General features: G+C 41.2%; 2 protein-coding genes across 2 annotated transcripts in view; both read left to right on the top strand.

Moving 5' to 3' along the window:
* LOC136876268 (inactive pancreatic lipase-related protein 1-like) overlaps positions 1-24720 on the top strand; it is a 343437-nt gene that overhangs the window by 150097 nt on the left and 168620 nt on the right. The gene's annotated exons all lie outside the window — the stretch shown is intronic.
* LOC136876267 (uncharacterized) overlaps positions 1-24720 on the top strand; it is a 136021-nt gene that overhangs the window by 13945 nt on the left and 97356 nt on the right. Inside the window, 1 exon segment of the mRNA XM_068228046.1 lies at positions 19462-19621. Within this exon segment, the coding sequence (XP_068084147.1) occupies positions 19462-19621 (160 nt within the window).

Below are 24720 nucleotides of genomic sequence, written 5' to 3'. Positions count from 1 at the left end.
ATCCTCCCCTACTAGAATAATTCGCTAGCCGAGTCGGTATCGCATTTTCGGGTCTGTGGAATGTCCGATGGGGCGGTATGTTCTTTAGTAATAGTCTCTATAGTAGGGGGAAAAGTTAATTATGAGAGGAATACCATTTCATTACTAATGAGAAGAGAGACAATATCTTGTATAACAAATTTTTACTTTTACTAGTGAAACACATTATTTACATGGATATGCCATACAAACACCTTACATACAGTAATTTGGGTGATCTTGACGTTTAAATGTTCGGTAGACTTTTTATACACTTCATTATACGTTCAAATATTCAAACTTAAGAAGACGTTCCCTCTTGGATTATTTACACTATCTCAGATTTTGAGGGGCGCTTCCTCTCGAATTATTTCACTCTACACTTACATTAAACCACACACATATTTAATCAGTATGGACACACCCCACTGTAAATCTGTTTACCTGCCAAGAATTAATATATTCAATTTGCATCAAATTATGATATAAGTTTGCTAGAATCGGATGAAAAGAAATAGGCAATTTACACTCCCAATCCTTTGAAAGTCGCGTTACAACACTTCCTTAAGTTAAACGTTGCCAAATATGCAGTATAATAAACACGCTCATTTCATTAGGATTTTTATCAATACATATATCAGGACATTATTTACACAACGTTGCTACCTATGGACAAGCACTTAGCGACTTCAATACCAGACATCATAAACAAATAAATGGACAAGAATATATACATTTCACACACACTCAATGAGTCACAGATGGTACAAGCCACCCGCTGTTGGTAACAGTGAACATAAACTTTCACTGTCTCCTGGAACGAAACCAAGATCTTCTGAGACGGGGTATATCTAACCTGGAATTCCCTGTACGCTATAAGTAATTAAGAAAAGAAATTGGAGGGAACCTTCCTTTAATGCTCATTTGGGATCTCTGCGACGTTGGCTCTATTTAAATTAACACACGTAATCTCTGTGCCGAAAGGAAAGAAACTCGCCACTTGTATCTGTTCTATTTCACTGAAGAAAACGCCTTCACTCCCCCGTTTAAAGGGGCTCATAAAACTCCAGCTGTTAGTTGCCCGTGACACACTTTCAAGGGGCGGCCTGCCAAGCACTTCCCAGACAGTTATTTCACGGCAAATAATCTATTCACTTCTTTCAATACTGCCCACAATGGCATCACAACAAATCCCGGCTTTATATTCTGCCGTAATCGGCACATTCATATCGCGATATCCATATCGTGTATCTTAATAACAGATTCCAAGGGAACTTCACATTTTCATTTCACATTATATATTATGGCTACAGCCTGTCCAGCCATCTCGTTTCCTCTAGGTACATTGTCCACGATGCAGATTTAATGATGATCTCCTGCCACCAGGGTCCAAATTAACTTGCGCATTCGCGAACTAATTAATTAACGATGTAATATACCCACTGTCTCGATGCCTTGTTCCAGGTGCCTTAGTTACTAATTAGGAGGGATCTCTACCAGGTGAAGCGCACCAAAAAAAATGAATTACTAAAAAAACCTTGATGACTCGTATATGCTATGGAAAGATGATAACTGGAGTCATTTTTACAGAATATTTAAGCCCTCTCTACTTGACAGCGCTTCACACATAATTAAGCCAAGGCCCTTATAATTACGTCATGCATTATCGAACCCTTATACAAGGATGGAAGTAAAATATGGTCGTCCCAAAACCATGATGAAAGTATTCTATAAAAGACACAAATCAAAATGAAATTATTATCATTATCCTTCTGAAATGGCGTGCTTGCAGTCTACGTTACATCTAAGTGAAAAATCTAAATATTTACAATGGGACACGACCTTCAAAGATATAAATACACTGACTGACAGAGCAAATGCAACACCAAGAAGGAGTGGTCAGAACTTTATGCCAATCGCAGGGTAGACTGACGTCACTGAGGTATGCTCATGATGTGAAATGCGCCGCTGTGCTGCGCACGTAGCGAACGATAAATGGGACACGGCGTTGGCGAATGGCCCACTTCGTACCGTGATTTCTCAGCCGACAGTCATTGTAGAACGTGTTGTCGTGTGCCACAGGACACGTGTATAGCTAAGAATGCCAGGCCGCCGTCAACGGAGGCATTTCCAGCAGACAGACGACTTTACGAGTGGTATGGTGATCGGGCTGAGAAGGGCAGGTTGGTCGCTTCGTCAAATCGCAGCCGATACCCATAGGGATGTGTCCACGGTGCAGCGCCTGTGGCGAAGATGGTTGGCGCAGGGACATGTGGCACGTGCGAGGGGTCCAGGCGCAGCCCGAGTGACGTCAGCACGCGAGGATCGGCGCATCCGCCGCCAAGCGGTGGCAGCCCCGCACGCCACGTCAACCGCCATTCTTCAGCATGTGCAAGACACCCTGGCTGTTCCAATATCGACCAGAACAATTTCCCGTCGATTGGTTGAAGGAGGCCTGCACTCCCGTCGTCCGCTCAGAAGACTACCATTGACTCCACAGCATAGACGTGCACGCCTGGCATGGTGCCGGGCTAGAGCGACTTGGATGATGGAATGGCGGAACGTCGTGTTCTCCGATGAGTCACGCTTCTGCTCTGTCAGTGATAGTCACCGCAGACGAGTGTGGCGTCGGCGTGCAGAAAGGTCAAATCCGGCAGTAACTGTGGAGCGCCCTACCGCTAGACAACGCGGCATCATGGTTTGGGGCGCTATTGCGTATGATTCCACGTCACCTCTAGTGCGTATTCAAGGCACGTTAAATGCCCACCCCTACGTGCAGCATGTGCTGCGACCGGTGGCACTCCCGTACCTTCAGGGGCTGCCCAATGCTCTGTTTCAGCAGGATAATGCCCGCCCACACACTGCTCGCATCTCCCAACAGGCTCTACGAGGTGTACAGATGCTTCCGTGGCCAGCGTACTCTCCGGATCTCTCACCAATCGAACACGTGTGGGATCTCATTGGACGCCGTTTGCAAACTCTGCCCCAGCCTCGTACGGACGACCAACTGTGGCAAATGGTTGACAGAGAATGGAGAACCATCCCTCAGGACACCATCCGCACTCTTATTGACTCTGTACCTCGACGTGTTTCTGCGTGCATCGCCGCTCGCGGTGGTCCTACATCCTACTGAGTCGATGCCGTGCGCATTGTGTAACCTGCATATCGGTTTGAAATAAACATCAATTATTCGTCCGTGCCGTCTCTGTTTTTTCCCCAACTTTCATCCCTTTCGAACCACTCCTTCTTGGTGTTGCATTTGCTCTGTCAGTCAGTGTACTTGGACATGTACTCAGCCTTCTGTATACCACGTTCACAGCTTTACAGGGAGGCAACCATGGTTTACTCGGCTTCCATCACGTCATCAGCGATGCGAAGACCCATGATGACTTCCTGGCAGATCACACACATGACAGCGATGTTCCAGACGTTCTCTGCTACCAGGCGAAATTTCGGCAAACAGCTAGATGACTCGTTCACTCCGGTACACAGGCAAAACTTTGGCATTCAGCTGGATGACGACGTTCTCACAGACATGTAAATGAGGGGAAGTTATCTCATGTGAATGCGTTAGTTTATTACACATCACAATTTGAATATATGTTTGGATATACTCATTAGCACGAGCATTCCAACACGATGTCGGTAATGTCCCAGAAACCCGACATTAATCCCTTCTCATTTATCTATTCTTCTTGTAGATAGCTATTATAGGCCCAGAAATTTCACTAGTTTCTCTAGAAACGACAGTGGTTAGGCCACTAATGTATTAGCATTCTCGTATTTCATGATACTAGTTCAGGCCTGTTCTATTGCACTTAGCCATAAGTCGAGCTCTCAACTGCACTACGGATTACTTTAACGTGGCACTGTCCTCAATTGGGTTGACAATGAGCCGTTCACTGACTTTCTTGGTAATTCACATTTATATCGAGCACGCTCGCTCTACACACTTCGCTAAGTACGTCCCTATATATGTTAACTGAGCCGTATTAGCTTAGATACATAGCAGGCTCGATGTACGACCTCTTGTACACACGGACATCGGTTATTGCGGTTTCGCACCGTTCCTATTTTATTAATTAGCGGCACACTGTGCACGCTAACATCTCACTCAGAGGGTGATTATTTCCACATACATTCACAGACTTTAATAAATCACTGCATTACACTGCTCAAATTACAAGATTATTTCTTCACAAACGACTCACACACAAACCACGACGAAATACTACCGTACTGGCGTTGCACTGAAATGCACTGGATAGTGTCGGCCTCTCAGCTCTTGAATATATAGGCGAGCTACGCGAGAGACCCGAATGCTGAGGGTGGGGAAAAATGCAACCCTTTCTCACACGTTGGTCCGTTAATACGCAACGTATAGTGACGAACAGGTATCAAATTGTAGCTCTTGCATTCTCATTTCCACTGAGTGAATGTTTTTGAAATAGCTTCGTAGATTCTCAAGCAATCTTAAAAGGGTCCTTTTGTCTCTGGCGGTGAATGATGACGAGCACAGGGGATTCCTTGTGTTCGCTGGCACGGTTAGGGTCCAACATCTGTTAGTCATTAAGACGCGCCCTTGTTTACAGCGTAGTTACCGCTCTGTCAGTTAAGTAGAGCACTTCTCGGTCTCATAATTATGCGCAAAATTCCCTGATTCAAATGAATGTTTGCGCTTAATTATCCATTGGGTATTTTGCGATTTATAAAAATTAACAGAAATAAAACAGCTGAATGCGATAAGTTGGCAGTGGTGAATGAGCGAGGAAAACAGGGTATAATGTTAGTTTTCACGTTGGATATACTCTCTGGGCTCAGCTAGTGACCTAGATTCTCTGTCACGTGATAACGCGTCTCTTTTCATCTCGCTCGCAGTTGGAGTGAGAAAACTTCGAGTACAAGCGCTCTTGCACCGCCTTGCTGCTAATTACCAGCAACTAGAGCTGGGTCGCGCGACTCTGGATACGGCAAATCGAGTCCTGGAGCGGGCAGAAAAATTCTAACTTGGGCAGTTTTTATCGTAGAATGACGCGGAAAACGGCATATTCCATCTCCTGGATATCATGACATACCATAGGTGACGTTGTGAACGGTCACAATGTATGTTGGGTATTCAGCCCGAAGGTTGGTTTGATCCTCTGCATCTTCGCCAACAGCTGTTATAAATAGCCTAGGCGTCACTGAAGAGGCGTACTAGGGAAATGAGGAGTGAGGTAGTTTCCCGTTGCTTTCCTCACCGAGCCAGCCGTTGCTATTAAGTATCAGTCTGCCAAGCCCACTGAAATTCATGCACCAACCGACCCTAAGAGCGATATTTTCACACCATTCATAACAGGGACTGGCTGCATAAGCAATGGTATTACTAGCATCATTCATACCTCAGTCATTTTCATATTGTCAAAGCCATGGATGAGACTGAGACAGGTCTATGAAAGTAACAAATTTGATATAGCCCATACCAGAAGACATAGTGCACTGTTAACACTACGTCGGAAATAACGTATGGTGTCCTCCCTGGTGTGTCTCTCGGTTAGCGCTAAGAGACATGCAATTTAATTTAATCTTACTCACTGCCTTTACAGTAATATACCGAGAAATTGGTATACATTGTAGAATACCGTAGCAAAGCACGAGTACATTTGCTAGTAAGTAAATAATATGAAGGTAACCGAAGAGATAAAAGAGGACATCACGATTGCCTGTGTGAACGTGTGTGGTTTCACATACTGGCTGCTCACAAATAGATGTAACAATATGAATGAAATAAAATTTTCGATCGTCACACACTGCGGTCTCACTTTGTACTTACCTTTAGGTTTCCATAGAAAGTAACCAGAAATACTAACATTTTAATTGATGATGGGAGCCAGCTACCAATAAATGTAACAATAATAGGATAAGAATCTCGAATATCTCTAAGGTACGGGGTAATAAGCTAAACTTTTACAGCATAACATACAGGTTCTGGGAAAAGGATATTGACGTTTGGTTTCCCAACTAAAATTTGAGGTTACCTGATCTACCATAAAATAAAACATTTTAACTGTACTTGATACAAAACAAAATATATTCTTTAAATTTTCAATTGAAATGTGAGATTTACTGCGATAATAAAGTTATAAAAGATATAAAACACTGAAATTAAAGTATAATGAAGCTCTAGGCATTAAATTTAAAATACTCTTGACCGGATATTTGAAATCTGTACAAGAAATGTATCCCTCACTGTTTCACGTAACAGTATCTTGAACACTTGTGTTATTATGACGTATTCCTTAGAAGTGGCATCAGCTGTAGGTATCTCAAACCTGATTTGGTGACGTATCCTTTTAGTTTCACAAACGAGAGATATCATGGCTTGATAACATAACCACACTGCACACTAAACTTTACACGTAATTCAATGAACTGTTAGTCTACATTACGAAGACTCAATCTTCGGTTGTTACCGAACTGACACAAGAACTCAACCGAACATATATATGGAAACACACTTCGAACATCTAATCCATCTGCTCAATGAAGACTCCGTATCCATACAATTGCTTTTTCTCCGTCTAGCTGACTAAGGCCTAACTATCCACATGACTGCTCACTATCATCGAATGTTTCAATCAGGTCGAAACAAAGGAAACAATTTTGAATTATCCATGAATGCGTGAATATGCATTACAATTGGATGTTCACGTGTTCACGTGCTCCTGAGAGCCCACAGCCACTGGTAATAAGTTCTGTTAGGGGCGCGCAGCTGTAAGCTTGCATCCGGGAGATAGTGGGTTCGAACCCGACTGTCGGCATCCCTGAAGATGATTTTCCGTAGTTTCCCGTTTCCACACTAGGCAAATGCTGGGGCTGTACCATAATTAAGGCCACGGCCGCTTCCTTCCCACTCCTAGCCCTTTCCTATTCCATCTTCGCCATAAGACCTATCTGTGTCGGTGCGACGTAAAGCAACTAGCAAAGAAGAAGGTCTGTGCATCCCTCTGTAGTTATTCCTGTGTCACTTCGACGTAATTCACTAAACGATCGAGAATTGTATTCCAAGTCTCGTATGCGAGCGTGACCGGACTGTTGGTAAAAAACTCACAGTACTCGCCGAACAAGCAGGTGAAGGGGGAGCAGAAGAGTTCAATGTTCATCTCCAGTAGCTATGGCACGCGCAATGCCTAACTCCATTCGTGAACGGATACAAGCAAATGTTAAAGCACAAAGCAGACAACGTTACATGGTTGGTAGTGGCGCATTCTGCACGTATATTAGTGGAATACTGAAGTGATATCTTCATGTCGAAAATAAGTGGTGACGAAATGTGTTTACAAGCACTTCGGAAAAGAGAAAAAAAATAGTTAGTTGTTCACGATCTGGACACATCCAGCGTTAGAATGTTAACACTGCTGATTACACCTGCTGAAGCAGATGAATGCTTAGGGAAAACTTGAAAAACTCTCGGTGCCTGTGAGCATAAACAGTATATCGCAGATATATCCGATTTCATTCAGGAGTTGACATACAAATTATCCACTAGAGGAACGGGAAATGAAAATGGAAGTGTCAGTAACATACTTTACTAAAGTAGGGGAAGGGGGGGGGGGGGAGGCAAGATGGGGACGCTAAGGAAAAAGTAGTTCAAGTGCGTTATACATGTTGATAATATGTTCATAAATAGTTCCATTTTGTTGCATCACTATCTGTTTCTCATAGTGCACTAAAATAGATTTTGAAAAGTCAAACACAAAAACTCCACACACAAAAAATCGTGCATACTTTGTCTCCATGGTGCTGCCACTGGCCTGGAAACTTGCATTTCTCAGTAAAAATTATACTAAAATTTGAATCTATTCCCATAACCTTGAATTGCTAATATCAACGTAAAGTATTACACCATAATAAACCATCATAAGGCTCGTAGATGGCATAATGAGCAAGAATACAATTTAAATTCATTTTTATGGTAAAAATATATGGATTTTTAAATGACCGATTTTTTCGTGTGACCTCCTGAGAGGCCGTGTGCAGGTCTTTAAAGTCGACACCCGTGGGCGTCCTGCGCGTTGGGATGAGAGAGACTGAATGGATGAAGATGAATGAAACTGGGCAAGGGTGTCGAAGGAAGTGGCCGTGGACTGTCAGAAGGTACCGTCCCAGCATTTAACTGGTGTTGAAAATGGGAAACCATGGAAAACCATTTCAAGGACGGGCGACGGTGAGGCTCGAACCCACGCCTCTACCGAGTCAGCAGAGAGCTTGACCCCATGACCTATCGCTGCTCTTTAGCCAGCGTAGCCACTGCTGTCTGTAATGACTGATTGAGAAATCCACTACCCTTTGCACTCAGTATTTGGTCCCTTGGCCTATAACAGGGGGCATAATTTATAAAAATGAAATATGACTAGGAATTATATAAGTACCTATAGGGGAAATACTATTTATCCTAAACTGCAAGATTAGGACTGGGGCAAGATGGGGACTGGGGCAAGACGGGGACGTTCCCATCTTGCCCCAAATGTTATACTGAGACTAACGGAATAAAAATATCTTCATTTATTTATTACCTCCACAAGCTCAATATATATACATTAAGGTACAGTCTAATGGATAGTGTTCAAGAACAAATGTATTGCAATTCCAGCTTACCTCATCAAAGTCCAAAGGATACATATGTATAAGATCACAGGGGTGAGAAACAGTAAAAAGGCCACTCCAAGCATCCAGACAGCTCACACTGGTTAGAAGTCGTACAAAATGTGTTTCCTTCATCTGCCCTTCAAGCTATTTCCATTTTCAGGCCAGTGGCAGCACCATGGAGACAAGGAAACCCCCACCCCGTTTTTCCCCGTGACCCCATCTTGCCCCCCCCTCCTTCCCCTATATTATTATTATTATTATTATTATTATTATTATTATTATTATTATTATTATTATTATTATTATTATTAAGGAGAATTACTTCACTGTGTCCTCAAACACTTGTATCCGGTCTTCAGATCCATGAACTTTGTGGTTCACTGCAGTAACGAAACAATAGAAAATCGCGCGAAAGTATTTCCTGGCTACAAGAAAGCTGGAGGGAAAATGTCGATCACCGAAGCCATATCATCCAAATGATTTACTTCTGTGCTAAATTCTACTTATTGATTGATTGATTGATTGATTGATTGATTGATTGATTGATTGATTGATTGATTGATTGATTGATTGATTGATTGATTGATTGTGCGGCTTCATGACTAAATGGTTAGCGTTCTGGCCTTTGGTCAGAGAGCCCCGGGTTCGATTCACGGTGGGGTTAGGAATTTTAACCATAATTGGTTAATTCCGCTGGCAAGGGGGATGGGTGTATGCGTCGTCTTCATCATCATTTCATGCTCATCGCGACGCGCAGGTCGCCTCCGGACGTCAATTCAAAAGACCTGCACCTACCAAGCCGAAATTGCCCTCGGACACTCCCGGCACTAAAAGCCAGACGCCATTTAATTTCATTTCATTGAGTGAGTGAGTAATTGATTGATGTTTCTTCAATTATTTTGGCAAGATTCAGGTCAGATGGCCTCCTGTTACATCTAACAATACTAATAAAGAGCTGCCAAACTAAATCAAACACCATGGTGCAATAACCCTGATGAACTTTGGCCAAGTGGCGCGTGGTCAGCGAGACGAAACCTCTCGGCCGTTATCTTTGGCTTTCTAGACAGGGGACAGTAACTCAGATAGCTCCTCAGTTATTCTCACGTAGGATGGGTGGACCTCGAACCAACCACCAGATCCAGAAATTTCCTAACCTGGCAAAGAATCGAACCCCGGATCTTCCGGTTAGAGGAAGGCTCACCACCCCTTGACTGCGGGATCGGCTAATACAAGGGTACGTTGCATTATATTTAAACGTACTATTATAAAAACATAGCAAATTAAGTACATGATAACTGAGGTAGCAGATAAGTAATTAGTAATACTTATATATATATATTGCACCCGTCCACCTCCCGAGTCCCAGACTAGCATTTATCTCAGGGGTGTCGGTTCATTATTTAAATCATCAAATATAAATATAACGGCATAATAGAACACGGGGATGAACGGAGCAACTTAAAATTAAAAGGGGGAAGGCTCGATTGTAACTTGAATTTAAGGACTCCATGATAGGACTAGGAAGTGACTGTTACTTTAAAAAGGGCATTATCTAACTACAATAAAAAGATTATGAGAGTGGTTTCCTTTGAAATAATTTGCCAGAAGGAGCGGTTTATTACGCCATTTGACGTATAAAACTTTGATACACGTGGCAACAATATTTGAATTTACACACATGTTACATATATAAATCACTTGCCATACCGCAAGTGGTATCAATATCTTGCTGCGTTGCTTCTGAAATAAAATGACATTTTGGAGGTATAATTTACGGATCGATTCCATTTGAATCGAACCGTCACTCAAAGATATAGCTTCCTTCTATCGGGAGCCCGAGCATAACCCATGTTACGGTCGGCTTCCCGATTTAACTAAGATGATGTACTCCGGCTATATACATTTTTCCGAGACCGGTACTCGGACTGGGTAATGTTTCTCGTGAAGTGCGAAAACTGGATTCCACGGACAGTCCCTATCTTACGATATCCAGCTGATGCCATACCAATGAATTAGCATTTACATATTATTTACATGTGATCTGAATTGTTTCCAGTTAGCCTCAGTAGACTACTGCCACAGATGAGATAACGAGAAGCGGTGGGAAATACCGTGGCCATGGCCCCCCCTCGCATCGCGAGCGAAGTAAACAAACACGCAAGTATGACTGTAACATCGTCCCGTACGGAAACCGTACAATAACGCGGTAAAAAAAATGATTCTAATATTATCACTCTCATTATTCAAACATACGAATAGAGGGATGTTGTCACCAAATAATTTAATCCACAAAATTATCATCCTCGAAATTATTATTATTATTATTATTATTATTATTATTCCTCAACGGTTCCTGGCACTGTCACGTTTGATTAATATCATCATTATTATGCGGGATGCAAACACAAATGGTTATTACTGTTATTATTATTATATCCCTCTCGTGGTTATTATTATTATTAATGAATAGGTGACCCAAGATATTATTTATTGTTATTCACGTCACTTAAGAGGTTATTATTATTAATGGACCGGTCACTTCCGCCAAATTATATATTAAGATATCGGTCGCAATTACAAATTAATTCACTGATCAACCAACGACATCATTACAGTTATTATTATGACAATTATTATTAATCCGACCGCGGTGATTTAACATCGTCCTTACATTGTTATTATTATTATCGGTTGCATATTATCATTTAGATTCTCGTTTAACATCTTTATCAACGCTCATTTAATTAAGGCGGTCCAATCCTTTATCTGCAATATTTATTATTATTATTATCACGACATCATGATTGTCCCCGCTCGTTATTACAATGAATACAATATACGACCATTTCTGTGGAATCTGAACTCTCCTTATCCTTAGATCCGTTGTATCTCAACGAATAGCTGTGCAGTCTATTTATTTCGTACATGCTGTCACGGGTTCGAATTCTACCCGCTGCGTAACTCAGTATTTCTCTGTGACACTGCCCGTACATTTTACACTCATATCAATATCCTAAGTGTCTCTCGTACGGAATTTATTTTCCTCTCTATCTCAATATTCCTCGACTCATTTATTTATTCCTCACAGAATTATCAACTGACTTATTTATTCATTTCGGACATCGTACGACCTTTTATTATCTGACTGCAAATTCTTTCACATTTTCTATCTCATTTGGATCTATGCCTTAGTTCATTCTCCACAAATAATCGTAACATCTTGAAATTATATTTACCAAATTTTGACAATCATGGTCTCGTAATATTAGCACTACATGTTCCGGCTAATGAATCGCAACTTCAAAACGCGACATTTATACGTAAAAAAAAATTGGACCGTAATTTAAACCACACGTTCATTAACATGTACGGATTATTAACACCGATCTACATTTTAATATTATTAATCGATCAAATTAAGTTATCACGCACTTTAATTCCAAATTAAAACGACCTCCCGTCATTAAATGATTCCCAATAAACTCGACACTTGATCACATAAATTATTATTATCTCCAAATCATATATAAAAAATATCTTCTTTAAAAAAAAAAGTTATATTATTTATTTATTATTATTATTAATATTTAAAAAAAATAATATTTTCGCCTGTAATACGGTAGTCCACTCTTATTATGTTTAACGCATAACCCCTTTTACAAATTCAAATTATTCTGGCACTAATCACTCCAGATATGATTTACTTGGAAATTATTATATTAATCGCATCTCACAAATTTAACAACTTCACTTTGAAAATATGACCATATTAATTTCAACAAAACACTCTTGGTATGGCGAAGCTGAATTTTCCTTCCATGTCATTAAATGGCTCGTTAAAATTGACAAAGCATAAAAGCACATATCGGGTCTTATTTAACTAGCATAATCAAAATCAAAATGTAAAGAAAATTATCGACTACAAAGAAAATATGAATGCATGCATGACTTAACGAACTAAACTATATATACAAATTTACATCTCCAACAAACTGAATACATAAAAGACCCGATTATTTACATTATTATGATTTACTACTGTCCGTGCTACAAATTTAGGATGGGGTCGTTAAGCGACCCATCTTGTTACAGAAAGTAACCAAGTATAATCAAATTATTCCCATTTTTCCCATCACGATAACATTTCCCAAATATATTTTACAGTTTAGTACTCATCTTAGTTATCGGTATTCCATTGCAGCTTTGCAGACGAGAGGCTTCATCCAGCCCCTCTCTGCGTTTTACTCCTCCATCCTTGATGGCGTAGTTTCACAAAAGATTTCCTGGCACATTATTATTATTTTACACTCATATCTTGATTACCACAAACCTTCACCATTTACTACGTTAACACTGTATACTTTAATTTGGATACAATAAATTTCTATCCTAGACCCAAGAATTTAATATATTTACACTATTTAATCTTCGTCCACCTACCGCACAATGGACCTGGACACGTACGACGAGGTGTCAACTATTTCGCCCGTCGCGATACGCCCGATTTATACGGCATTCTTGACGTGTTCATTACATCGGTTCGGTATAGCTAAGTACAGGCTACTACTTCCTTAAAGTACTGTTCGTCACACAGTCTATTATGTACGTACTTATGGTGATATATTTTATACTACTCTCTTGCAGGATAATTACTTTACGTCACTGATTATTCATAAATAAAAAAAAACACTATCCTACGTTAACTATTTCCAGATTTAACATGTTGCTTGAGCGCGATCACACTTTACAAACACTGGCGGATGCTCGCGCCATTAAATGACTGTACGTCCGTAGAATTCTAAGTTACCGGCGACCAACAGTTCAACTCCCGATATTCAATTCACGTGTGCTGGCGACCGTCAATTCAGCTCCAACGATTCAAGACAAGTGGCTGGCGACCGTCAATTCAGCTCCGTATATATGGATGAAGCCTTTTTCCCGCGGATTTGTTGACGTCATGCCCCTTAGGGAGGGGGTGGATTTTTAATATCGGTACTTGCACTCCGAATTGGAAGTTAAAATTTACATCAGATTAATCCACTCCGCTAGCATATCTGCTGGATAAAATATGAACTCCAGGTGATCACAGATTTAGGAGATATGGATGGATTTCGCTCCTCACATTTCGCGCCTTTGTAAGCGTCCCTGACAACGTGGTCTTCTTTCAGCCAATGAGATTCAAGCTGTCCGGTTTCCAAGAAATCCAGCCTTCAATTTATTTAATTTGCCATTAAGTATTGATTATTTTTCCATGCGTGACATCTAATAAATTCATTACATTCATCCGCGTACTCATATTAATTTATTACTGAATACTTTTGTAGTTACGAAAATATCTCATCCATCATTCCTTAAGATGGTATCACTGAGTCTCCCATCAAATTTTTACTATTGGCCGGCAAGCGGTCACGTGATTTAAATCTCCACCTGCTCGAACTTAGGCTAGCGAACGTACACTCAGCCGCTGTAATTTTCCATGAGGTCATGGAATTTCCGTCCTACCAAAAATATCCCAAGGTCTTACTCATGTGGTGGGTTTTCTTTGTATGACTCTCCCCTTTCTTCTTTCTGACCAAGACTTATTTGTGGACTCTGTATTTCCTTGTACGCCAACTAATGATATTCCCTGCTGTGAAGTAGCTAAAGTTGTCGTGTTGAGCTAATCCGTCAGGCTCCAGTCTGTCGTCCTTCCTTCGCTCTGATTTCAACATTACATAAACGAAATATTTTCAAATACACTCCTCTGTATTTCAATAAATGTATCATATTATTTTACCGATCAAATCATGATTGATTATGGGCCTAAGTCACTCGGGTTCAATATATATATATATATAACTGACACATAGAATATAAATAAAGTAACAGAGATATTATATTCAGTCCATTTGAACGTGTAATAAGTACAAGTCCAAAACTGCAACGATCACATGACGAAATATTTATCATTTACAAAATGAATGAAAAAACAGTGAATTAAAATACATTATGCATAAGATATGTACAGTTTGAATTGTTAAGTGCGAATTTATAGTGGGTCAGTGATTAACATTGTCGTATTTTCAAATTATGTGTTCTAACGCTTTAAAACAATTGGTATCTTCATTTAAATTTACTCACACAGCAACTGCCGAACAGCTGCTTTAAATGAACGCATTAGTGTTTTGTATACCAAGAACTAGCAAATGTACCCGTGCTTCGCTACGGCGTTCCATATTCCACATTCCTTAAATTACTATAAAGGCAGTGAGTAAGATTAAATTAAATTGCATGCCTCTTAGTGCTATCCTAGAAACAAAACAGGAAGGTCAGAATACATTGTTTTCGATGAAAGGTAAGCATTGAGGAAGGTTTGAGAATAATGGAAGGCCACATTTCCTACTGCCAACCACAATCGAGTTCGAAAGATTTGATTATAATCGAGAAATGAAGTGCTATCTAACGTATCAACAATCGAGACAGGACAATAAGTCATAAGACCAAAGTTGTTGATCTCTCCAAATAGAACGGGGATTGTGCTGTCTGTTTTGTAATACAATTTACCGTTTAGCCACCAATTATCCCGAAACGGAGGTCTGCACCGTCATTAAAATTGCATTCGTATTTCGATATTTTCCGGGGCCGAAAATTATATATTTGTATAGCTTGGATTTTTCTTCAAAGAAAAGACTTTCCAGGTTTCAGGATTAGCGCTCGCATACATACGGAGTAATTAAGGAAGAAAGTAATACAGTTAAGAAAGTTGAAATTAACAGAACATAGGATTATACGAGGACAGCAGGATAGGACAAATATGTAAATAACAAGTGGATGTATTGGAAAATCAAATTACCTCAATAAATTATGAAGGTATGAATTACGGATTTACAGTCCGGATCCATGGCTAAATGGTTAGCGTGCTGGCCTTTGGTCGCAGGGGTCTCGGGTTCGATTCCCGGCAGGGTCGGGAATTTTAACCATAATCGGTTAATTTCGCTGGCACGAGGGCAGGCTGTATGTGTCGTCTTCATCATCATTTCATCCTCATCACGACGCGCAAGTCGCCTACGGGGTCAAATCGAAAGACCTGCACCTAGCGAGCCGACAATGTCCTCGGACAACACCGGCACTACAAGCCATACGCCATTTCATTTCACGGATTTACAGAGGAGAAATTTAGGCGCAGGGATTCTTAGGTAAACAGATAAGAAGATGACATGGTGTTATTACTTAAGCTATTCGAGGACGGTTATATCCTCCAACGACATTCCGCCAATATCGCGCAGAATGGCCGATTGACGTCTCTCTTGATTTCCACCCAAGGAACAACCACGAGTTTACAGGAATGATCACGAAAATGGCTATACTGTATGTTACTTCCCTGCTGGCAAACAGAGACGTTGCCATGGTAACATGTAGGTTCGTTGTCGGTCACTCAATGCAGAGCATGGTACCCGCAGAAAATAGTAATTGTTTCCGTCATTTGAAGAGTAATCTAAATAATGAACATAACAAAAGTTGTTTATAATGAAGAGATGTTTCACATGCAGTCCACGGATTTTACAAAAATCAATAGTATTGGAGAAAATGGAGGAAAACTGTTCTGGTTTTCCTATAAACCCCCCGTCTATTCAAAGGTTTTAAAACCATATGCATATCAAAACCTTCATAGGGATGAGTACAAACTAAATTTGATCTTTGGTCAAGATCTATTCAGCCGTTTCGCCGTGATGGTGGAACAGACAGACAGACAGACAGACAGACAGACAGACAGACAGACAGACAGACAGACAGACAGACAGACAGACAGACACTAAAAATAAAAACAACAGATTCGGTCTTGAGTTAACCGAAAACGGATAAATATCTGAAAAATTGGCAAAACAAACGAAATTTCAGACAGCGGAAATCCTACAACTTTATTTATATAGATTCGATTCCATTCTCACGATGTGTAAACAGTGAGGCAGTTGTCGTATATAGAAGTCTGGTAAGTCTGGGAAGTTGGTATTGTAGGATCAAGTATCTATGTCATGAAATGAGGGAAGAGAATTCTCACGTTGCTAAGTTGTGAAGTGTGCCATGTTTATGTCCGCAATGATTTTGTTTTCCTCGGGAGTTACTTTTTCGTACACATGAGGCTCCTCAAATCGTCCCGTGCTGCGATACATTTTATGGTTGTGTGGTAGAGGAAAAATAATTTATCGCTCGGACGGAACCCCGAGGGAAGACAAGCTAACGACCACGAAAAAGAAGTTTCTTGGTCAAGAGCCATTAAAACCGGAACATCTTCCTTTTTTTTTTGTTTTTTGTTTGTTTGTTTGCGACATGAGTCCACTAAGAACGCACGTAATGATTCCTTTATTTAATTTTCATTAAGTTTATCACAAAGTTGCCATACCAAAGGAGAAGAAAATGACCGTTCTGCGCGTCTGAGGATAGTTTTGTGCGCCTTAATCATGGCAGCGATGTCCTCCTCCGTAGCGTAATGGTTAGTGTTGTTAGTTGCCGTCCTCAGGGGCCCGGTTTCGATTCCCGATACTGTCAGAAATTTAAGAATGGCAGGAGGGATGGTGTGTGCTTGAAATGGTACATGCAGCTCACCTCCATTTGGGGTGTGCCTGGAAAGAGCTGCAGTACCTCAGGATAAGGACAGGAATTTACTTACTTATGGCAGCGATCCAAGAGCTGAGCACAAACAAGATACACAAGATTTAAGTTCCCAGAAGGAAACCATGATTTCATTTCATCGACTGCAAATGTTAGAAACATTTAAGCAATTTAGGCCTTTTCAGTCGTGAAATTAGAAGCGTTTCGCGCCAGTGTAGCAATGGGCTCACCAGTTGGACTGCTATACCTTTCCAAAGGCAGGCATTTATACAAATGGAGGCACATGTTTCCCCTAGTGCACCGTCACTGCGTTGTCCTATATAGAAAGCTTGTAGTGGTGTCTCAACGGCGCACTAGCCACAGGCGTCTTGGAAAAGTGTAACACTCCAATTGATGAGCCCACTGCTACACTGGGGTGAAACGCTGGTAATCTCACAATTGAAAAGGCCTAAAGCACTTAAATGTTTTTAAGATACACAAAGCTAGAAGTCTCAAGAACTCACAGCGGACGCACTGAGATTCATGCATAAACCGACGCTATGAGCAACACCTTTGCATACCATCACAGGGACTGGCTACATAATGGAAGGTATTACTAATATTAATACAGCTCATGCACCAGTTGCTTCTCCTTCGTCACGCCAAAAAAGGATTAAGACACTGTTAAAATTATATTACACTGGATATGAATCTGAGATCATTCTCAAATATATAGGATGGAATGAAATTCATCTGCCCCGGCTATTTCATTTCACGTTTGATACATTTTTCCTTTTTTTTTTTTTGCTAGTTGTTTTTAAACACCGTACTGGGACGTAAAATATTTTCCTGACGCAAGGACGGGAAAGGACTAGGAAGCAGCCCTGGCCGTAATAAAGGTATTACCTTACCCTTTGCCTTTGACTGGTGTGAAAATGGGAAACCATAGAAAATCATCTTCAGGTTTACCGACGGTGGAATTCAAAACCATCATCTCCGGAATGCAGGCTGACATCTATGCGACCAAAACGTTTTCATACTTGTTCACACACAAACATATACGGTATACAAGTATCACAACATGACGAACGAGTAAGTCAAATCTGTGTCTAAACTATGTGAATTGTGTATCCAGTATTCGGGAGATAGTGGGTTCGAACACCACTGTCCGCAGCCCTGAAGATGGTTTTCCGTGGTTTACCATTTTCACACCAGGAAAATACTGGGGATGTACCTTAATTAAGGCAACGGATGATTCCTTCCCTCTCCTAGGCCTTTCCTATCCCACCGTCCTCAGAAGAGAATCCAAATTTCTTAATCATGCTGCTGAGCGTACGAAAAAGGATTTTCCTCTGTAGGACGAAGAGCAGCTGTGTCTTTTTCAGGGGTGGTCTTCTTTTCTTTCTTCCTTTATGTTGCTTTCGATGGTCTCGTAAGTCTTGCTGACCACCTGCTGGTCAGGCTTCTGTGCATCTCCAGACTCCAGTTTGCATGGCACTGCATGAGCAATTTGTTTTGGAGGCGTGTATGCTTCCCATATATAGCAACAACTTGACCCACACTGACTCGCTAAAAACACTGGAATCTTGTTAGATACGGAATAACTTGTGCAGCAGTAAACAGAATGCACTATTCCTAGAAACCCTCTCCTCTTCAGCAGGCAGGTGACCCTGAAGATACATGTATAACCCACCTGCTCGTTTTGATGTTCTCAACATGATGTATCCTCTATCCCATTTAACGAGCTGCTAAACGTTCACAATACTGGTATCAAAAAGGTTATTCACTTTTCCTTACCATCGATCGGAAATATGCAGCAGCAGAAGTATCGATAAATAAACAAACTCCGACATAAATTCAAAATGACTGAATGTCGTATTGCACAAAGGTGAAACGATGAAACGAACATTGACATGTCTCCCCAGTACCCTTGTCCTAGAACCCTTGATGGATACGATGAATTTCCGCTTGTCAAGTAACGATATATCATCATTTCCCCTTATTCGTCTCACTACCTTTCCGTGAATTCCTGAACTGTTTATAGTGACCATAGTTATAAGCAGAGGGACTGCTTAGCCGAGGCGGCAAAGGCTTGTCGTAATTTTCCGCGTGAAATGTGAGTATAAAAATGTAGAAATTTTCAAATGACTGTCACTTTAATTCTCCTCATTCCTTTGGGAATAATTACACCTCTAATACCCAAGTGAACTATATTGTTTACTATAAATGCGTTCTCTTTGTTTACAGGAAAATATCAAGTATGTTATGACGAGGTGGGCTGTTTCTCAACCTTACCTCCTTGGAATCGACTTGTATATCGAGATACTAACATTTTCGCCACCACGAAGCCAGCTCCGCCTCCAAGATCACCAAAATCCCTCAACACAACTATTGTATTGTATACCAGGTAAGATACTATACAGCTGGAAGTGGCGGCTGCTGTTATCAGACTGGGAGGGCTGAAAGTCTGAGTAACAGGGAATAGAGTTGAAACCGAATATATCGACTGGTGTTCCTTAGAGGCATAACAATGGTAGGAGATCTTTGGTATAGAATAGTAAACATCTGCTCTGAGCTCTCTCTACCTTATTTGGACCGACAGTCGCTCATAGCTAGCAGTTCTCTTTGACTTTCTTCTGTTGATTCTATTCAGGTGAACCTAACCTTCGTCAAAGTGTAACTCACCATTAATATTTCGGAAAACGGAAAACAGTTTAAATTTAATTGCATTATTTCCAGCTTGTGATACTGCATCAGCTGCTGTTGCTGCTGAGAAAGTTTTCATTCCCCACCGTGAAGGGGTGGGGCGGGCCACCTAGAGGGTTACGCCCTCTCTCTGGCCAAGAGATGCGGGCGGGTTGAGGAGATGTGATGGAAGAAGGAGGTGGGTAAAAGGATGTGAAGAAGAAGGAGATGGGAGAGGATTTTGTTTCCTATGCCTAAGTTTTGTTCTGTTTTAATACATAGCTTTATTGTAAAGAGGTACTAAGTACAATAAAAGAGATGAGAAACAGTGCTTTACACAAAGGTGGTAGGGAGTAGATGAAGGGCTAGAATGTGGTAAAATGAAGTTAACAAATGAAGTGATGAGAAGGCGAAGAATGTCTGGGAAAGGTAATGGAGGTGCACAGTAGGTGGGATGGGGTGAGGCAGATGAAAAGCGAAGAGAGGAACGAGGGGATTGGGGAGGTGGGACAGGCCGGGGGCGACTGCGTGATGAGGAATTACGGTGCGACTCTTGTAGAGGAGAATGAGAAGGTTCCACTCTATGATAACGACCGTAGAGGTGGACTCCTTGATCGATGAGACGTTGGACATCGGCGTGGGTCGGCAATTGAAGTCTCACCAGGAACGTAGGACCATCAATGTTATATATTCGAGATGCTCTCCTTACAGGTACGCCTGCCAGGCGAAGGTCGCGGGTGATGACGTCAGATGCCAGGCTGGGGTCCATCCCACGAAGAACACAGCTGGAAGTAGTTGGGCGATCTGATGGTGGTGGCGGCGAAGGTGGTCGTTCCGTATTCACAGGAGGAGCAGTAGAAGGTCCCTCGACAGATGGCAGTTGAGATTTTTGCTGGGGACTTGACGAAGCGGGGTTTGGTGGGAGAGGAGGAGAGGTCAGGAGGGGAGAGGGATGGGACGTAGTGGTAGTAGTAATGGGAGGGTTGGAAGAAACCAGGGCAGAAGTAGTGGTGGTGGTGGTGGTGGTAGTTGTGGTGGTAAAGACAGGTACGGTAAGCGAAATGTCGAGAGAAGCGGGAGAGGCGGGAGCAGAGATGGTAGGAACGGTAGTAGTTGTGAAACAGGAAGACGGAGGAAGAGGGGGTGAATAATAGGGTGGAGGTGATCGTACAACAGGCGAAGTAGGGTCTTGAGCGCTGATGTAAGCTGGAGTAGAGGTCACGTGATGAAGGCGGCGATGAAGAACCACTCCGGTATCTTGAAGAGACGTGCAGGTACGGGCAGCGGGAAAATGAAGCAGTACTTCAGTTGAAGGTTCAGCACTAGAGTAGGACACCGAGCTGGCGACGTTCGTTAATAATATCATCGAGCGAGTGAGCTGGGTCGACATCATGGACTAAACAGGAATACATAGCTGAGTACGGCAGTCCACCAACGTGGGAGCAGCCTATGATGTTGCGAATCGGCGTGGTGCGGAGATATAGATGATGGGGCACCCCAGCCGAACAAAATAAATATTGAGGAAGAGCGAGCTTTGTCTGTCCCCACGATACTGCAGTCGTGTTCAAATACAAATGTTAAGTGCTAAAACTAACCCATTTTGAGTTCAACAAATAACAAGGCTGTTAATGCAGACTTGATATTAAGCTTTTGGTATTTTGCCGTGTCAGAAAACAAAGCGATATTCTTTACGTTTCGCAGAGAACTTCGCTCCGCTTCGTCAGAAGAAAATCTCGTCTGTTCACGAGCAAGACTTTTCGAATAATAAAGGTTTGAATTTAAAATGCTTGATCGTGTTCGATAGTAAGTCGTACTCTCGTCCGTCACTGGATGGCTCACTATGCGCAAGCCTTCCTAGTGAAAAGTGACGACACCATGTTAGCTCCAATTAAGATGTTTTTAGTTCCATCGTATGTGCGTAAACAGAATGGTCATCAGAAGAGTCAGGGACGAGTGTGGTAGAAGAAATCAAGGAAGTGAAAAGGAGTAAGAACATGATGACAATGCCACTGCCTTCGTGAAGTACATTACGAAGGTATTGACAATTCTTATTGTTTAAAGGGGCCTAACATCTACCTCATCAGTCTCAAAGTAAGAATAATACCGTAACAGGTGTACCACATTCGTCCCTGATTCGCCCATGATCTTGCTGTTTACGCACATGCGATGGAACTAAAAACATCTTAATTGGATCTAACATGGTGCCGTCACTTCCCACCAGGAAGCCTAGTGTACAGTCAGCCATAACGAGAATACCACTTACTATAAACTGACGGTAAAGCGTTCTTAATTCAAACTTACATTATTAGAAAAGTTTCGGTCCAACACGTTGGCTGAATAGTCAGCGTTGAGGCCTTCGTTTCAGAGGGTTCCGGGTTCGATTCTCGGCCAGGTCGGGGATTTTTATTGCGTGTTATTAATTCTTCTGGCTCGAAGATTGGACATTTGTGTTTGTCCTAACACTTCCCTCTTAATTCACAGACAACACACTACACAGGAACACGAAATAGGGAATAAATCCCTCCAGAGGTTTGGCGTCAGGACGGCCATCCGGCCGTAAATCAGGTCCAATTCCACACGTGTTACAAGGTTCCCGCCCGCGACCCCACAGGTGTGGGAATACGTGGTAGAAGAAGAAGAAGATTATTAGTAAAGTCTTGCTCGTGAACAGACGAGGTTTTCTTCTGAAGACGCAGATTAAATTTCTCTGCAAAACGTAAAGAATTTTACTTTGTTTTCTGACACAACAAAAGACCAGAAATCTTAGTATTCTGTTTGCAACTACGGGCCGTGAAACATCTATATAAATATTGCAAATATCATTGAATGACCGACAATGTCTAGTACGCATGCACAATATCAGATACTAATGGAAAAATTTATCCGTACGACAATGATGAAAGGCTTACCTTAGGGTGACGTTGAAAGCATCTGGATCTGAATAGGAGGATGATCTATAATTATTTATTTATTTATTTATTTATTTATTTATTTATTTATTTATTTCATGCCTTCATTTGTGGCGAAGTTAAGGCTCACGGCCTTCTCTTACACTTAACCACATATCTAATAAACTTCATAAAACAGAATAATGAAATAATATAACAAAATATAAATCCTAACCTCATTCATTCTTCCATTCATACTGCCATTCATACAAGCTGGTTATACATTTAATAGGTAATCTCGGCAAGACCATTTGAAAGAAGCTAAGGAAGTGCAATTCCTAACACTAACTGGAATGGAATTCCGTAGCCTTGCACCAGACACTTGAAAAGAGCGGTTAAATGAAGATGAGCGATGCACAGGAATTGAGAGTGTAGTAGTCGATCGTGTGTTGTGTTCATGAGAGGAAGAGAGTAAATTAAACTTTGAGGATAAATACAGGGGTTTAGATCGATTCAGCAGACGAAATCCGAGAGTAGCAACGTGAAGATGTCGTAGTTTATCGAACCAGGAGAGAAGTTTATAATAGGGGGAGATATGAGTTGAAAATTTAATTGAAAATATAAACCTAATGCATGAGTTCATTGACCTCTGTAATTTTAGTGTCTGTTCCATGGTGGCATCTATCATTACAATATCACAATAATTAAGTATGGGAAATATGAGGGTCTTAGTGGAAAAAGTGATTGGCGAGTTTTAAGAGGGTGAAGTGACGAGTGAATTTTCCTACAGATGCTTGTTATGTGCTCACTCCAGTCTAGTGTGTCACTTATGATAATTCCAAGATATTTTTACCGACTTCTGAAATGGTATAGCTACACCACAAAGCAAAAGTGAAGGCATTAACTTCTTATTAAGGATATTTAACTGCCTTTGTTGCCCTATTATAATAGCTTGTGTCTTTTTAGGATTAATTAATAAACAGTTCTTATTAGAATAGGATCTAATCGGATTTAAAATGGAATTCATCTGATGAATTCCAAACTCAATATCAATAGCTTTACAGTGATAATATATTTGTAGATCATCTGCATATAAATGATACTTACAGTTATTAAACTGAGAAGATATATCATTGATATATAGAGTAAACAGAAGAGGTCCAAGCACGGATCCCTGTGGGACACCTGTTGCTTCGTCTTCCAGTCTGTGGTGATGCCGTTTATGACAACACGTTATCTCCGATTGGTGAGGTACGAAGCAAAGAGCTGAATAGCAGAGTGACTCAGATTAAATCTTTGTAGTTTCGCTAATAATATGTCAATATTTACTGTGTCAAACGCACTACTGAAGTCAAGTAAAATAAGTATAGTCAGTTTGCGCTCATCTATAGCTCGTCTAATCTCGTCTGTAATTCTTATTAGTGCCGTCCCTGTGCTATGTCCTTTCTTGAAACCAGATTGGAAGGGGTCACGCAGAGAATATTTTTCCAGATATTGTTCAAGTTGGCTATAGATCTATTTTTCTAGAGCTTTAGACAGTGCTGAAAGAATGCATACAGGACGAAAGTCGGATGCTACATTAGCTGGCGACCTTTTTCGGAACTGGGACAACTTGTGCATCTTTCCACTTTGTCGGAAAATAACTACGCGAGAGGCATGCATTTAATAAGTCAGTAATAACCGGCAATATTATATCCATAATGTTAGTAATGAAGAAAATAGGGATTTCATCAGCCCCTGTTGCATGAGATTTAATTGAAATCAGTACTCGTCTCACTTCAGACTCTGAAACAGTTCGAAATTCGAAACATGGGCGATCAGATGATTGTTGTCGTATTATAGACTTGATGGTGGCCTGCACTATATCGTGTTCAGGAGTAAAAACATCTGTTGAAAAGTGTCTATTAATCTCGTCAAGCGGTATTTCTGGTTT

Source organism: Anabrus simplex, chromosome 6, assembly GCF_040414725.1.
Source record: "Anabrus simplex isolate iqAnaSimp1 chromosome 6, ASM4041472v1, whole genome shotgun sequence".
In the NCBI taxonomy this organism is placed as follows: domain Eukaryota; kingdom Metazoa; phylum Arthropoda; class Insecta; order Orthoptera; family Tettigoniidae; genus Anabrus; species Anabrus simplex.
The sequence above is the reverse complement of the archived record's forward strand: the minus strand, read 5'-3'. Positions and strand labels throughout refer to the sequence as shown.